The sequence below is a fragment of the Nyctereutes procyonoides genome, unplaced genomic scaffold (genome assembly GCF_905146905.1).
Source record: "Nyctereutes procyonoides isolate TBG_1078 unplaced genomic scaffold, NYPRO_anot_genome, whole genome shotgun sequence".
Lineage (NCBI taxonomy): Eukaryota > Metazoa > Chordata > Mammalia > Carnivora > Canidae > Nyctereutes > Nyctereutes procyonoides.
The window spans coordinates 14321951-14337091 of NW_026575126.1; the positions used below are offsets into that span (position 1 = coordinate 14321951).

General features: G+C 34.5%; 1 protein-coding gene across 8 annotated transcripts in view; it reads left to right on the forward strand.

Moving 5' to 3' along the window:
* The window catches only part of SPATA1 (spermatogenesis associated 1), a 57146-nt gene that overhangs the window by 18663 nt on the left and 23342 nt on the right, over positions 1–15141 (forward strand). For 4 of the 8 annotated variants that reach the window (XR_008666518.1, XR_008666522.1, XR_008666524.1 and 1 more), the window contains exons 3-6: positions 8804–8876; positions 10064–10181; positions 13157–13210; positions 13303–13531. Coding sequence is in view for 1 of the 8 variants with exons in the window: in XM_055341275.1 (XP_055197250.1) it covers positions 8770–8876; positions 10064–10181; positions 13157–13210; positions 13303–13531 (508 nt within the window). In the remaining 7 variants the exon portion in view is untranslated. Of the gene's footprint in view, positions 1–8769; positions 8877–10063; positions 10182–13156; positions 13211–13302; positions 13532–15141 lie in introns of all 8 variants that reach the window. The other 4 variants (XR_008666521.1, XR_008666519.1, XR_008666520.1 and 1 more) reach the window with 1 other exon arrangement.

A 15141-nucleotide genomic window follows, 5' to 3' on the forward strand; every position in this document is an offset into this window, starting at 1 on the left:
CCTGAATTTCTTGAGTTCTTAAACCAACAGGACTTAAAGCCTAGAACTTTAAAAATCAGAGGGCTCTGCTTTAGGAAAGCACCAGAGGGTGGTAGAAAGTAGAGTCCCTGCCCATAAAGAGCTCACAAAATAGCCCACGCAGATACAAGGTAGAACCAGCGGTTTGAAAAATGCTGGGGGGTAGATGAGAGGAAGAGTGATTTGCTCATCTAAGAGCATAACCCAGAGACACAGCAATCACTAGGAGACCCCTCCAGGAACAAAGTAGCTAGTAGGTGCCATTTCCGTCTCCCATGCCCCAGAATAAATACTGGCCACTTCTAGGAACTCATGTGGTGCCTACAGTTGTTACCTAACGTGCTTGCACCAAGCCCTGCCCCCTCGTCCTTTGGCAGATCAGCCCTTCCCAGTCCAGGTCGCCTCAGTCCTGATGCACAGGTTCCTTCCCTAGAAGACTGGTGCAAACCCTGCCAACACCAAATCTGCTGACCCATGCATTTTGCAGGACCTCACTTTTGACAGTACTAGGGGTAGGTCTTGTTTTACAAGCTGATGGCCACACACTTTCTTTAAATGTACCCCACTCAGGGATCACTGGATGGCTCACTGGTTTAGTGCCTACCTTCAGCCCAGGCATGATCCTGGAGTCCTGGGATCAAGTTCCGCATCAGGCTCCCTGGATGGAGCCTGCTTCTCCCTCTGCCTGTGTCTCTGCTTGTCTCTCTCTCTTTCTTTCTCTCTCTGTCTCTCATGAATAAATAATAAAATCTTAAAAAAAATAAATGTATTCCACTCCTGCTGGGGACAAAAATGATACAATAGGCAAAGAGAGCCTCTATAGACAACAGAACCGAAGGAAAAAGAAACCAAGACTCAATAGCAGAGCACATGCAACACACATAGGAGACACTTCTTGGAGCGCCAGGCCCTGAGGAACAGGGGACGCTGTAAGACCTCTTTTTCATAAGGCTATTATTGTTAAGAGCAAGAGAAGTAGCTGCCTTTTCTAACACAGAGAAACAGAAACAGACAGACAAAATTAGAGAAATCCCTCCCAAATAAAAGAACGGGACCAAACCACTATAAGAGACCAAAGGGAAACATATAAGTAATATGCCTGATAGAAAATTTAAAGTAATGATCATAAACATACTCCCTGGACTTGAGAAAAGAGTGGAGGACATCAGTGAGACCCTTAACAAAGAGATTTTTTTAAAAAAAAACCAATCAGACATGGAAAATACAGTAAATAAAATTTAAAATACATTTAATGGAATAAATACCAGGCCATATGAAACAAAGGAAGAAATTAATTACCTGGAAGACAAGTAATGGAAAGTAACCATTCTCAGAAGAGAAGAAAGAAAAAAAATTACATAGAAACAAAATGAACAAAGGTCTGAAATCTTTCAGCTACAGCAAAAGTGGTCATAAGAGGGAAGATTATAGTAATGCAGGCCTACCTTAAGCAAGAAAAATCTCAATCTAGGGATCCCTGGGTGGCACAGCGGTTTGGCACCTGCCTTTGGCCCGGGGTGCGATCCTGGAGACCCGGGATCGAGTCCCACGTCGGGCTCCTGGTGCGTGGAGCCTGCTTCTCCCTCTGCCTGTGTCTCTGCCTCTCTCTCTCTCTCTGTGTGACTATCATAAATAAATAAAAATTTTTTAAAAAATCTCAATCTAACCTTACACCTAAAGGGGCTAGAAAAAGAAAAAACTCCAACCCAGCAAAGAAAGGAAATAGTAAAGATTCAAATAGAATTAAATAGTTAAAACAATAGATTGAGAAATCAGGAACTGTTTCTTTGAAAAAGATCAACAAAGTCAATAATAAATCTCTAGCAAGACTCATTAAAAAAGAGAGAGAAGACCCAAATAAAATCACTAATGAAAAAGAAATAACACCACAGAAATACAATTGTAACAGAATATTGTGAAAACCTATATGCCAACAAATTGGAAAACTTAAAAAATATGTTTAAATTCCTAGAAACAATCTACCAAGCTAAAGCATGAAGAAATAGAAAATTTGACTAGACCAATTACTAGCAATGAAATTAAATCAGTAGTCAAAAAAGCCTCCCAAAAAAACAAAAATTCAGGACAAGATGGCTTCACAGGCAAATTCTACCAAACATTTAAAGAGTTATTACCTATTCTCAAACTATTCCAAAAAATACAAGAGGAAGGAAAACTTCCAAATCCATTCTATGAAGCCAGTATCAACCTGATACCAAAACCAGATAAAGACATTGCAAAAAAGAACTACAGGCCTATATCTCTCATGAATATAGAAGCAAAAAAATCAACAAAATATTAGCAAACCAAATCCAACAATACATTTAGAAATTCATACACCGGGATCCCTGGGTGGCGCAGCAGTTTGGCGCCTGCCTTTGGCCCAGGGCGTGATCCTGGAGACCCGGATCGAGTCCCACGTCGGGCTCCCGGTGCATGGGCCTGCTTCTCCGTCTGCCTGTGTCTCTGCCTCTTTCTCTCTCTGTGTGACTCTCATAAAAAAAAAAAAAAAGAAAAAAGAAAGAAATTCATACACCACAATCAAGTGGGATTTGTTCCTGGGATGCAAGGATAATTCAGTATTCATGAAACAATAAACGTGATATGTCACATCAATAAAAGGATAAAAACCTTTTCAATAGATGCAGAAAAAGCATTTGATAAAGTAGAACATCCATTCATGATAAAACCTCTGCAAAGTAAATCTAGAGGGAACATATGTCAATAGAATAGAGGCCTTATATGAAGAACTCCTAACCAACATGATACTCAATGGTGAAAACCTGAGAACTTTTCCCCCAGGGTCAGGAATAAGGAAGTACACTCTTAACCACTTTTATTCAGCATAGTACTAGAAGTCCTAGCCACAGTAATTAGACAACATAAAGAAATAAAAGGCATCCAAATTTTTGGAAGTAAGGAAGAGTAAAATTTTCACTGTTTGCAGGTGACATACTATATATAGAAAACCCTAAAGACTCCACCAGAAGACTACTAGAACTCATAAATGAATTCGGTAAAGTCACAGGATACAAAAGTAATGTATAGAAATGTGTTGCATTCCTGGGATGCCTGGGTGGCTCAGTGGTTGAACATCTGCCTTTGGCTCAGGGTGTGATCCCAGGGTCTTGAGATTGAATCCCACATCAGGTTTCCCACAGAGAGCTTGCTTCTACCTCTGCCTATGTCTCTGTCTCTGTCTCTCTCTCTCTTTCTATCTCTCTCTCTGTGTGCCTCTCATGAATAAATAAGATCTTTAAAAAAATTCTGTTGCATTCTTATACACTAATAATGAAGCAGCAGAAAGTGAAATTAAGAAAATAATCCCATTTACAATTGCACCAAAACCAATAAACTATCTAGGAATAAACTTATGAAAGACCTGTATTTTGGAAACCATAAAACACTGATGGAAGAAATTCAAGACAATGCAAAGCCGTTCCATGCTCATGGGTTAAAGAGCGAATATTGTTAAAATGTTTATACTACCCAAAGCAATCTACAGATTTAATGTAATCCCCATCGAAATACTAACAGAATTTTTCACAGAACTAAAACAATCCTAAAATTTATATGGAACCACGAAAGACCATGAAGCCAAAGCAATCTTGAAAAACAAAACACTGGAGGAATCACAATTCCAGATTTCAAGTCATATGATAAAGCAGTAGCAATTAAAACAGTGTCATACTGAGATAAAAATAGACACATAGATCAGTGGACTAGAACAGAAAACTCAGAAATAAACCCATAATTATATGGTCAATTAATCTTCAACAAAGAAGAAATGAATATACAATGGGAAAAAGTTTCTTCAACAAATGGTGTTGGGAAAACTGGACAGCCACATGCAAAAGAATGAAACTGGGCCACTTTCTTTCACCATACACAGAAATAAAATGGATTAAAAACCTAAATGCAAGACCTGAAACTGTGAAATCCTAGAAGAGAGTATTTCTCTGACATCAGTCATGGCAACATTTTTCTATGTATATCTACTGAGGCAAGGAAAATAAAAGCAAAAATAAACTATTGGAACTACATCAAAATAAAAAGTTTCTGCACTGTGAAGGAAATAACAAAGTAAAAGGGAGAAGATATTTGCAGATGACATCCAAAGTATTTTTAAAAATTGATGCAACTCATCCAAAAAAACAATCTAATAAGTGGGCAGCAGATCCGAACAGACATCTCTCCAAAGAAGACATTCGGATGGCTAACAGACATATGAAAGGATGCTCAACATCACTCATCATCAAGGAAATGCAAATCAAAACCACAAAGAGATATTACCTCATGCCTGCCAGAGTGGCTAAAGTCAAAAATAAAAAAGTGTTGGAGGATGTGGAGAAAAAGGAATCTTCTTGCACTATTGGGACTGCAAATTGGTGCAGCCACCATGAAAAACAGTATGGAGATTTGTCAAAAAGTTAAAAATAGAACTACCCTTCAATCTAGTAATCACACTACAGAGTATTTACACCAAAGAATACAAAAACACTAATTCAAAGGGATATATGCACCTCTGTTTTTTTACAGCATTATTTACAATAGCCAAACTACATGCAGCTCAAGTGTCCATTGGTAGGTGACTGGATAAAGAAGTCTATATATCATGGAATATTATTCAGCCATAAAAAAGAATGAAATCTTGCCACTTGCAACAACATGGATAGAGCTAGAGAGTATAATGCTCAGAGAAATAAGAGAAAGACAAATAGTATGTGATCCTACTCAAATATGGAATTTAAGAAACAAAGTAAATGAGCAAAAAAAAAAAAGGGGGAGGGCAGACAAACATGACTCAACTACAGAAAACAAACTGATGGGGAGGTGGGTTGGGGGAATGAGGAAAATAGGGGATGGGGACTAAAGAATACATTTTTCATGATTAGAAAATGATTTTAAAAAGGAAACTATGCTATGCTAAAAAAAAAGATTGTTATTAAGTTAAATGACATCTTAAGGAGATACTAAGGTAAATTTAGAATGCAAAACATTTTTTAAAACAACTGGCCCAGTCCCTTTAAAAAGTTAATGCCATGAAGGGGGGTGGGGGACCAATCTGGAAAACTTGCAGATTCAGATTTTTAAGGTTATGACAAACCAAATGCAATGTGTTCTCCTTGATTCTAGATTGAAAAAAATTCTGAGGACAAATGGATAATTAAGGAAATTTGAATATGGAATTGATATTTTACATTACAGGATTGTTAATTTTCTTAAATGTGAAAATGGTACTATGATTATGTTAGAGAAATCCTTATTTGTAGTATTTAGGAGTATATTTTCACAATGTCTGATTTACTTTGATATATCAATAAAGGTATAGAAGACTGTGCGGATGATCTGATTGCAACATCTGTCCATTGATTGCCAGGGTTGATTTGACTGATCTGACTGGCTAGGCAGGTCTCCTCTCCCTCCCTCACAGCTCCATGTGGATACCTCCTAAAGTTGCATGCTGGATTGAAAGGGAGGTCCTTCCCCAATAGAGGAGGACCATTCTTCAGTCAAGGGCATATGAGGCTGTGCTTCTCTGCGAGAACCTCCAAACAATCTCTCAGGGTCCAATTGTAGGTGAAGGTAGGGTAGTCAAGCTTCCAAGACTTAAGGCACATCCAAATAAGTAATTGCATGTGGCAGTCTGCCTTTAAGAAGAGAGAGGGTGAGAAGTAAATAGTATGATGTTAACTTTTGAATCTACATAGTAGGTACTTGAGTATTCATAGTATTATTCTTTTTATTTGTACGTATGTTTAGAATTTTTCATATTAAAATAACAAAAATATAATATGAATGTCAGATGTCCTTTTGTTAAAATCCTATATTGATTTCCCATTTTGTGAGATGAAGACTTTATAATGGCCTGGAAAAACCTATTTAATTTGTTCCTTGCCCTTTTCATTTTTATCTCTTGCTGATCTCTCTGCTTCAGTCATACTAGCACTCTCTCACCTTAAGACCTTTGCTTTAGAGGTGCCTGGGTGGCTCAGTCAGTTAAGCATCTGCCTTCTGCTCAGGTCACAATCTCAAGGTCCTGGGATTAAGCCCCACCAGAACAGGCTCCCTGCTCAGCAGGAATCTGCTTCTCCCTCTACCAGCAACCCCCCCCCCCACACACACACATGTGCTCTCTCTGTCTCTCCTTCTCAAATACATAAAATATCTTTTTTTAAAAAAAGACCCTTGCTTTAGCTCTTCTTGGAATTCATTCCCTCTATATCATCACTTGGAAAATTGTTTCTTCACCTGCAGTCTTTACTCAGATCTCACCTTTTTTCATAAGACCTACCCAGACTATTTAAAACTGAAATCTACTTCCCCTTTTATTTTCCCAATTTTCCTTACCCTGCTCTACTTATTCTTTTTCTCAGTACTTGCCACTTTCTAATGTACTGTATAACTTATCAATGTTTTATATTTATTGCTGATTGTTCATATTCCTCACAGGCCTGGGACTAGTCTGAGGCAAATGAGTGAGTCACTTGCCTTGGGTGCAAAATTTAAGGGGCACACATAAAAAAAACTTCCATAAGTAAGATAAATAATACAATATGAGATTTTTTAAATTAAAAACTGATGTGGGGCACCTGGGTGGCTCAGTGGTTGAATGTGTGCTCAGGTTGTGATCCCGGGGTCCTAGGAGAGAGTCCCATATTGGGCTCCCCGCAGGGAGCCTCCTTCTCCCTCTGCTTATGTCTCTATTTCTCTCTGTGTGTCTCTCAAGAATAAATAAATAAAATATTAGGAAAAAAAAGAAAAACTGATGCAAAAAATCCATAATAGCATTTTACATAGAAATAGAATCTGATGGTCCTATGCATAGCCATTTTGGAGCCTGAGGCAAAAGGCAAAATATGTGCCCATAAATATACCTTTTAGTGTATTTCTAAATGGTTAATAGTTTTGATAAAAATATTACTGATGAGCTTGCTTTCATGAAAGCCAAGAAAGTAAAATTATAATAAATTCATGTTTCAATATAAATAGAATATTTGAGCTCAAAGTAATATTGTGTTAATATATACTTTTAAATTTTTCAGTATTTTTTTCAACTATTTGGTTATTCTGGAAAAAGTTGCCATTAAGAAATATATTTCTCTTTTTAAAAACATGTAATGAGGTTCACATCTCTGGCTCTAATAGTATTAAATTCTCTATTTAAATTTTTGACACTTTGTTTATCAGGAAAGTTTTTGCATTGAGTAATTTGGTTTTTTTAAATGTTACTTATCTTTATTAGTGAGGTTTTGGTACAGCCTTAAATTTTGTACCTGAGGTGAGTGCCTCACTTGCCTCACCCTTCTTGTCCTTATACCTCATTAGAATGTAAAGCTATATACATAGTCAAAGATTTTTGTCTTATTGACTGCGTATTCCTAATGCTTAGACCAGTGCTGGACATTGGTACTCATTAATAAATATTTGTTAAGGGAATGAATAAACACAAATTCACTATAAATTATTTTACATCACAAAATGCTTCAAAGGCCAAGAAATGTTTTATTAGCTATATTTTCTCTGTATTGCCTACTCATTCAACTATGGAATTTATACAACTTTGACTTCTAGTTCATAAACTGTTATAAACATATTGACAGAACTTACTTGGCTTATAAAAACAGGAAAATTTTTAGCTCAAATATTTTTTCTTATTTCTATATATAAAGGATAAGATCATATTAAGTTTTTTGATGGCTTTGCAAATATTTAATTGTGTATTTACTAAATATAGTATTAGTTGTATAGTGTACTGCTGCTATGAATAGTATAATATAACTAGGGAATTATCTTTTAAATGCTCTGGTGTTCAAAATACAACATATGGCAAACTTCACATCAGATCTATACATACATCAAATGTATGGAAATAATTTACTTGGTCTGTAAAAACAACTTGAGCAAAATATTCAGATCAAGAACCAATATTATCTCCTCTAAAAACTTCTAATTTCAATGATAGGTTATATTCAAATTTTTAAAGTTTTTCTCAGATATTTAATATTACAGAGTATAATCATTTAAATTTTAATATGCAGTTAATAATAACTTCATTAAACTAAAAGATAAGACCATTTGCTATAATTGTTCTGTTTGTGTTGTAGTCTAAATATTCTTTTAAATAGAAGGATTCTAATTGAGGTTTAACAAAACATTAATAGAAAAGAAAGTGGTATTTATAAGCATAGACAAGCTAACCTGACAGACATGACCTATATAAGAACAACTATTTCCTTCCTTATCACCATCAGGAATAGGTTCTTCCTAGAATTCTAGGAAACAAAAATATTTCCCAAACCACTGTTTTCACACTTTTGCAGTTACAGAGAACTAGCAATCATCACTAGGGAGACAATATGTAAAGTATAAGGATTCCACAAGATCACCCCAACATAACTGAGTAGGTAGGGACCAGGGGAGAAGGAAACTATGGTAACCAGAAAACTGATCTTGGTGGTCTGGTACTCTTAGGTCAAGCCACCAAAAGAATGCTGTCAGAGATGTTAGGGTATCCTAGAACTACATCTATGACATTGTTTCTAGTGAGAAGATGTGCTCCCAAGTACTGAGTAGCTAACTAACCAAAATTCTTGCTCTTCATTTTGTTTTTTGTGTTTGTTCATAAGGATACATGTATTCCATGTTTTATTTCTATTCTGTTTATTAAGCTTAAAATTCTAGAGAACATCAGTTGATTTTTTTTAATTTTAAAAGTATTTTAACTGATATTCTTCTCAATTTATTCAGTTAGTGGAACTTCATGTTTTTTATGTCCCTGAAGGATCGTGGAATTACAAGCTAAATACCATTTCAATAGAAGTTGTTAACAAATTCATTTCAGCTGGATTTATAAGGCAAGTATTTTGTGGTCATGTATAAGTGCCTGAAAAAGCAATCTTTTTTTCTGCAGAGAAAAAATGTTTTTTGGAAATTTAAGTTATAAGTGAAAAGCTCTGGTCCATGTAATGATTTTCTAACTTAATACTATCAATAGATAATGCTATATAATAGTTAATTACTGTAGGAACAGGTGTCAGTCATAGTACTGCCACCCAGAAAAAAAGGTATATCTGGTATATTACTATACACAAAGAGAATTAAAAGAGAAATTATGTGAAATTAGAAACCTGTTGAAGAGTTGTAAATAGTTGTTAAATCAGTATATCTACAATGACTTTTTCATATATGTTGTACATACACTTACATACATGCATATCCCCTCTCTTCTTCAGCTCTTCACTCCCATAATACTTTTTTGTTTAGATCTTTTCAGATCACTATATTTAAGATTATAGTTACCCTCCCTTCCCTGCTTTATTTTTCTTTATAGTACTTAGCAGTATCTTAGGAATTATCTATTTTTCTTAGTTTATTTTTCTTTCCCATCACTGGATTTGTAAAGTCTGTAAGGGCAGAAATTTTTGTCTCTTTTGTTGATTGCCATATCCCCATCCCTTAGAACAATTCTTGACGTATAGTGAGTGCTCAATAAATATTTCTTGGTTGAATGAATTATTTAATTTTTCCCCTTAAGATTCTAGAAAAACAAGAACTCAAAACAGTAGCTAAATGATGGTTTTAAATTTTAGATGTTAAGGAGTAAAATATTCCTAATGATGAGCAAGGTTATGGAGTCTGACAATATTTGATTATCAAAGAAATGTTTAAGCACTAGCTAATCCTGTCAAACTTCCAAAATAAACATCTGTGGCTAAATCATTTTTTATGTATAAAAGTATATAAATTCTATAGCAAATTTTTTTTTAATATTATAGGTTGGAGGTGGATGAAGAAAGTAGACAAGCATTTCCCTTTTCAGCATAGAAAGGACTTTTATAAACAGTATTTATTTGCATAATCATTTTATTTTTTTAATTTTCTGAAGTTTTACAAAGTGCTAGGCAATATAAAAACAATATATTAAACTATGATGCATTAAATTGGTATTTATGTTTGAGATAGCTGACTAATGTTATTGAATTTGTGGTATAGCTGAAACCTATTTCATTTTACATTATAAGGCAATGTCATGATATTTCAGAGTATCTCCTCATCTTACTTTACAAGCCCTGAGAGAGCAACTTGGTGAGTTCCTTGGTGAAGATGCTATTGCAGAAAAATTTTTATTTCTGAAATGCATTGGAAATAATCTAGCTGTGGTAAGTTTTCTTATTTTTCCTTTTGATTAAAGAAAAGCATAACTGAACAAATTATGTTTCTTAAATGCTTATCAACTCAGCTTATCAATTCAGCTTCTATTATATGGGATAAGTAATATCAATTATAATGAAATGGAAATATCACTAAATACACAGATTATCAAAAAATGGGTCTTACTGGGATATTATTGGGCACTAAAATGATGGAGATATTTTTGGGTCTGTATTTCCTAGGGAAGAAAAGGAAGACAAAATTAAAATGTGATTATATAAGTAATATGTATTTTTAAATATAAATGAGTGTTTTAAAACTTTTTTTTTTTTGAGAGAGCATGTGCATGAGCTAGGGGAAGGGGCCAGGGGGTAGGGACAAGGAGAGAGAGAATCTTAAGCAGGTTTCATATTCAGTGTGAGCCTGACACAGGGCTCAATCTCATGACCTGAGCCAAAAATCAAGAGTCAGCTGCTCAACCCACTGAGTTGCCCCCTAAAAACATTTTAAGTAAGTACTTGTGTTCTGGACAAAAATAGATCCTCACTGTTTGCGCCACAGCTAGCCTTTGGTATGAAATGATAGTACTCTTAACAATTGTTTGTTTCAGCTGTTATCTGTTGAACACTTCTGTTTGTAGTTTCTGTGTTTTAATGGCAGGATTTTCCAACTAGAGTTTCCCTAGATAAAATTCTTAATCCAGCAGGCCATCAGATCTCAAAGTTTCTGCTTTCTCTTATCTACATAAGGTTTATTTCTTTAATCAAGACTTTCTATATTTAAACAAAAATTCAGTATTTTCCTATTCCACTCTAGTTAGCACATTATGTCATTAGTATGTATTTTTTTATGTGATTGTTTAACATCTGACTCTACTATTAGGCTATAACTCCCTGTGAGCAAGGACTTTTATTTTATTCACTACTGTATTTATAGCCAATGCCTAACAAAGTGTTTAGCACTTAGAGGCATTTAAATGTTTATTGAACAAATTAAATAATGAATGATAATGGGGAAAAAAAAGCATTTCTCTCCAAAGTAGTACTATAAAGGAATTTGTTATGTAGAATTCTCAGGATCAGCAGCTAAATTTGAAGTTTTTGTCATTTGAATTCTGTTCAGTATGGTAGAATATTAATTTTCTCATCTTTAAAATTTTCTTAAACAAGAAAGAAAAAACAGTTCTTAGAACTTTTTGTTCTTTTTCATAATATCTAAAATACCAAGTAACAGTCACAGAATCCTAAGTTGGAAGGGACCTTAATAAGGATAATTTAAATCAACTTCTAAAGTTCTTCTAATATTTTATTATTTTCAATAAATTTTTATTGATGTTTTTCTCTAAACAAAATGAGAAAAAAGGGGATCCCTGGGTGGCTCAGCGGTTTAGCGCCTGCCTTTGGCCTGGGGCGCGGTCCTGGAGTCCCGGGATTGAGTCCTGCGTCGGGCTTCCGGCGTGGAGCCTGCTTCTCCCTCCTCCTGTGTCTCTGCCTGCTCTCTCTCTCTCTCTCTATTCATATTCTTTAAAAAAAAAATGAGAAAAAAAGAATTGGAAATCAATCCTGCCCTTAAAGAATATATTCACTGTAGTGTTGAAGAGAAAATACATAAATAATTAAAATAGAATATTTTGTACATTCAGAAGAAGAAAGATTACTTTTAGCAGAAGAAGAGGAGAGGTCGAGAACTTTGAAGAAAAAATGATACTCAGTTTGGACCTTGAAAGATAAATACTTGATCTTGCAAAGATGTTGATGGGAAAGCTTTCTGAGCATATAGAATGAGCACAGAAGTAGAAAAACAGACAACTGTTTTGTAGAAAAAGTAGATGGTTCCTTTTTTATTGTAACATGGTCTGAAAAGGAATAGTAGAGAACAAATTGTAAAATCATTTGTTGGAGGACTTGAATGCCAGATTAATGAGTATTGTTTCTGAAGCATTGACGTTTTTGAGTAAAAGATGACATGATGAGGGTCTTAAGAGACTAGAGGCAAGGATTTTAACTTTTGCAATGGTTAGGTCAGAGATATGGAGGACCTAAGAAATAGGCTCCTTCTCAAATTTCCTCTACCACTATTTTTCTCCTTGGTTCTCCATTTGAAACACAAAAATCTTTGGTCCTCAAATACAGCAAACTCCTTTCGGATTTATGTTCTTTACACTTGCCTAAAAATTACTTCCCCATGATTTCAAATAGCTTGCTTTTTCTTTTAGGTCTCAGGCTCAATTTTTATCTTTTCAAAAGGGCCTTCTCTGACTACCTAGTTTTTTAGATATTCTTTCTCTTACACTAATCTCTATTATGTCACTTTTTTGTTTTCATAAATCACATATCACTATCCTAAATCATGTTTATTTAACCTCTGTTCTCCTAAGTAGAAATAAGCTACATAAAGCAAGGACTTTGCCATGTTTACCATTGTATCTCCCACCATATAGAATACTGCCTGACTCATAGTATGCCCTCAGTATTTGTTGAAAGGATAGATGGATGGATGGATGAATAAGAAATGAACTCTTTGGGTTGTATATTTAGGAAATAGAGTTTATAACATTGGACTCTGGAACCAGATTATCTGATTTTGAATCCCAATTTGGAATATGCCTAGTTATAAAATTATAGGCAAGTTATTTAATTTCTTTCCTCAATCCTTTTGTCTGTGAACTATATATATGTGCCTTTCACATAGAATTGTGGAGATTAACTAAGCTAATATATGTAAAGCACTTAGAATAGTGCTTGGCATATAGTGAGTCCATGCAAGTGATAGCCATAATTATTACTACCAAATGACATGGAATCTCTTTTACGTTTTGTACAGTGAGTATAAATAGGATTATATTTTACAGTTTCTAGACTCTAGCCTTAATTATCAGCTTTAGATTTGATTTTTATGTCACAGATATGTGCCTTCTACAAAAAAGGAATAAAAATAATTGAAAACAAAAAATCTTTATTTTTTTGTCATTTATTTATTCTAGGTGAAGGCAAAACAAGAATCGGAACTGAAACTCAAATCATTTGCTCCTCCATATGTATGTAATGTGATGTTTTAAACTTATGTTAATTTTTAACTTACTGTATTTTAAATTACAAACTAATTTTTTAAATTTCCTATATGTTTCAGGCTCTTCAACCAGAATTATATTTGCTTCCTATAATGGATCATTTAGGAAATACTTATTCAGCATCAACTGTCTCTTTAGATGGGCGGCAGACTAATAATGGTGTTGCTGAGGCTGATGGAATAATCCACAGACCACTTAGTGTAACTCTGTTGAAGGAAGAACCTGGAACAGATCCCAGTTTTTTAGTAAACACTTTGAAAGAGCTTCTTAACAAGAATCAGGAAGAAGGTGATTTCAACTGGAATGGGAAAAGCAAAGAGGTTATTATAGTACATTTTAGTAGTCAGGTCTCTGAGCAAATTCTGGCAAATCTGGCCTTACAAATGTGGCAGTATAAAAGGAAAGCTCAATTCCATTTTTTAAAAATAGTTTCATCAAGTGAGAGAAAGGAAAGAATTTAAGTACTATGTTAAAAAACAAAATACTTAACTGTACTTAAATAAGCTCTACTACCTTCTTTTATAATAGTTTCAGATAAAGTTAAGGTTAAAAAAGAAAGGAAGTGATTACTACATCGAACATTGGTATTATTATAAGTGAGAAGAATCTTAGCCACAAGGACAGTAGCAAACCAAATCAAAACAACTTTAATGCTGGTAGACATTTGTATTTCAAAGAATCATAATTTCTATGATTATATTTATCAGTGTACTGATAGTTCAGTTCTTAAAAAGTGATAAATAATTAAACTAAACATACAAATAAAGCTGGAGGGATCCCTGGGTGGCGCAGTGGTTTGGCGCCTGCCTTTGGCCCAGGGCGTGATCCTGGAGACCCAGGATCGAATCCCACATCGGGCTCCCAGTGCATGGAGCCTGCTTCTCCCTCTGCCTATGTCTCTGCCTCTCTCTCTCTCTCTGTGTGTGTGACTATCATAAATCTAAAAAAAAAAAAAAAAACAAATAAAGCTGGAGCTATATTCTAAGAACGTCCTGAAAAAATATTGCATAAGAAAATAAATGTGTGATGGGAAAGCAAAAATAACTCCAACTAATAATATCAATTACAACTGTAAAATATACATGTTTTCAACCAATTGCATTTTTCTCCACCTTCAATTATAGCTGTTCTTACATTCTAAGTTTATGCTATATCCAGTGATAATTCAAACTTAGCACCTTCTTTATTTTTAGATGCATTTAGTGTTTACCTTTCTGAGGTGTTTTACTATTTCTAATGAGACATGTGGATGAGATCTACCTGTTTTATTTGATGTCAGTGAGATGCTCAGTGAGATTTTGGTTTATGGCTTGTCTTTTTATTATCTTTATGATTATTTTGATGAAAGGAGTTCTTAAATTTTGTCAACATGTCCTAACAATTACAAGGATTGTGTTGACATCTTCAACACTTTGTCAGTTTTGCTTTATGTATTTTGAAGCTGTTATTAAATGCATGCACATTTAGGATTATTATGTCTTCTTGATGAATTGCTCCCAATGTGATTATGTTTCTCATTATTTCTGGTAGTAGTCTTTATTTTAAAGTTTAGTTAGCCTGGTATTAATATAGTCACTTGAGCTTTCTTTTGATTAGTGTTTGCAAGGTATATCTTTCTCCATGCCTTTATCTATTACTGAATATCCAAAGTGGGTTTCTTGTAGACAGCATATATTTAGGTCTTACTTTTTAGCCCAGTTTGACAATCTGTGCCTTTTACTAGGAGTATTTAGACCATATACACATTCGATGTAATTATTGATGTGGTTGGTTTTAAATCTACCACCTTGCTATTTGTTTTGTTTGTCTCTTCTATCTTCTTAGTTTCTCCATTTTCTTGCCTTTTCCTGGATTGAGAAGTTTTTTATGATCCACTTTTATCTCTACTATTAGCTCAC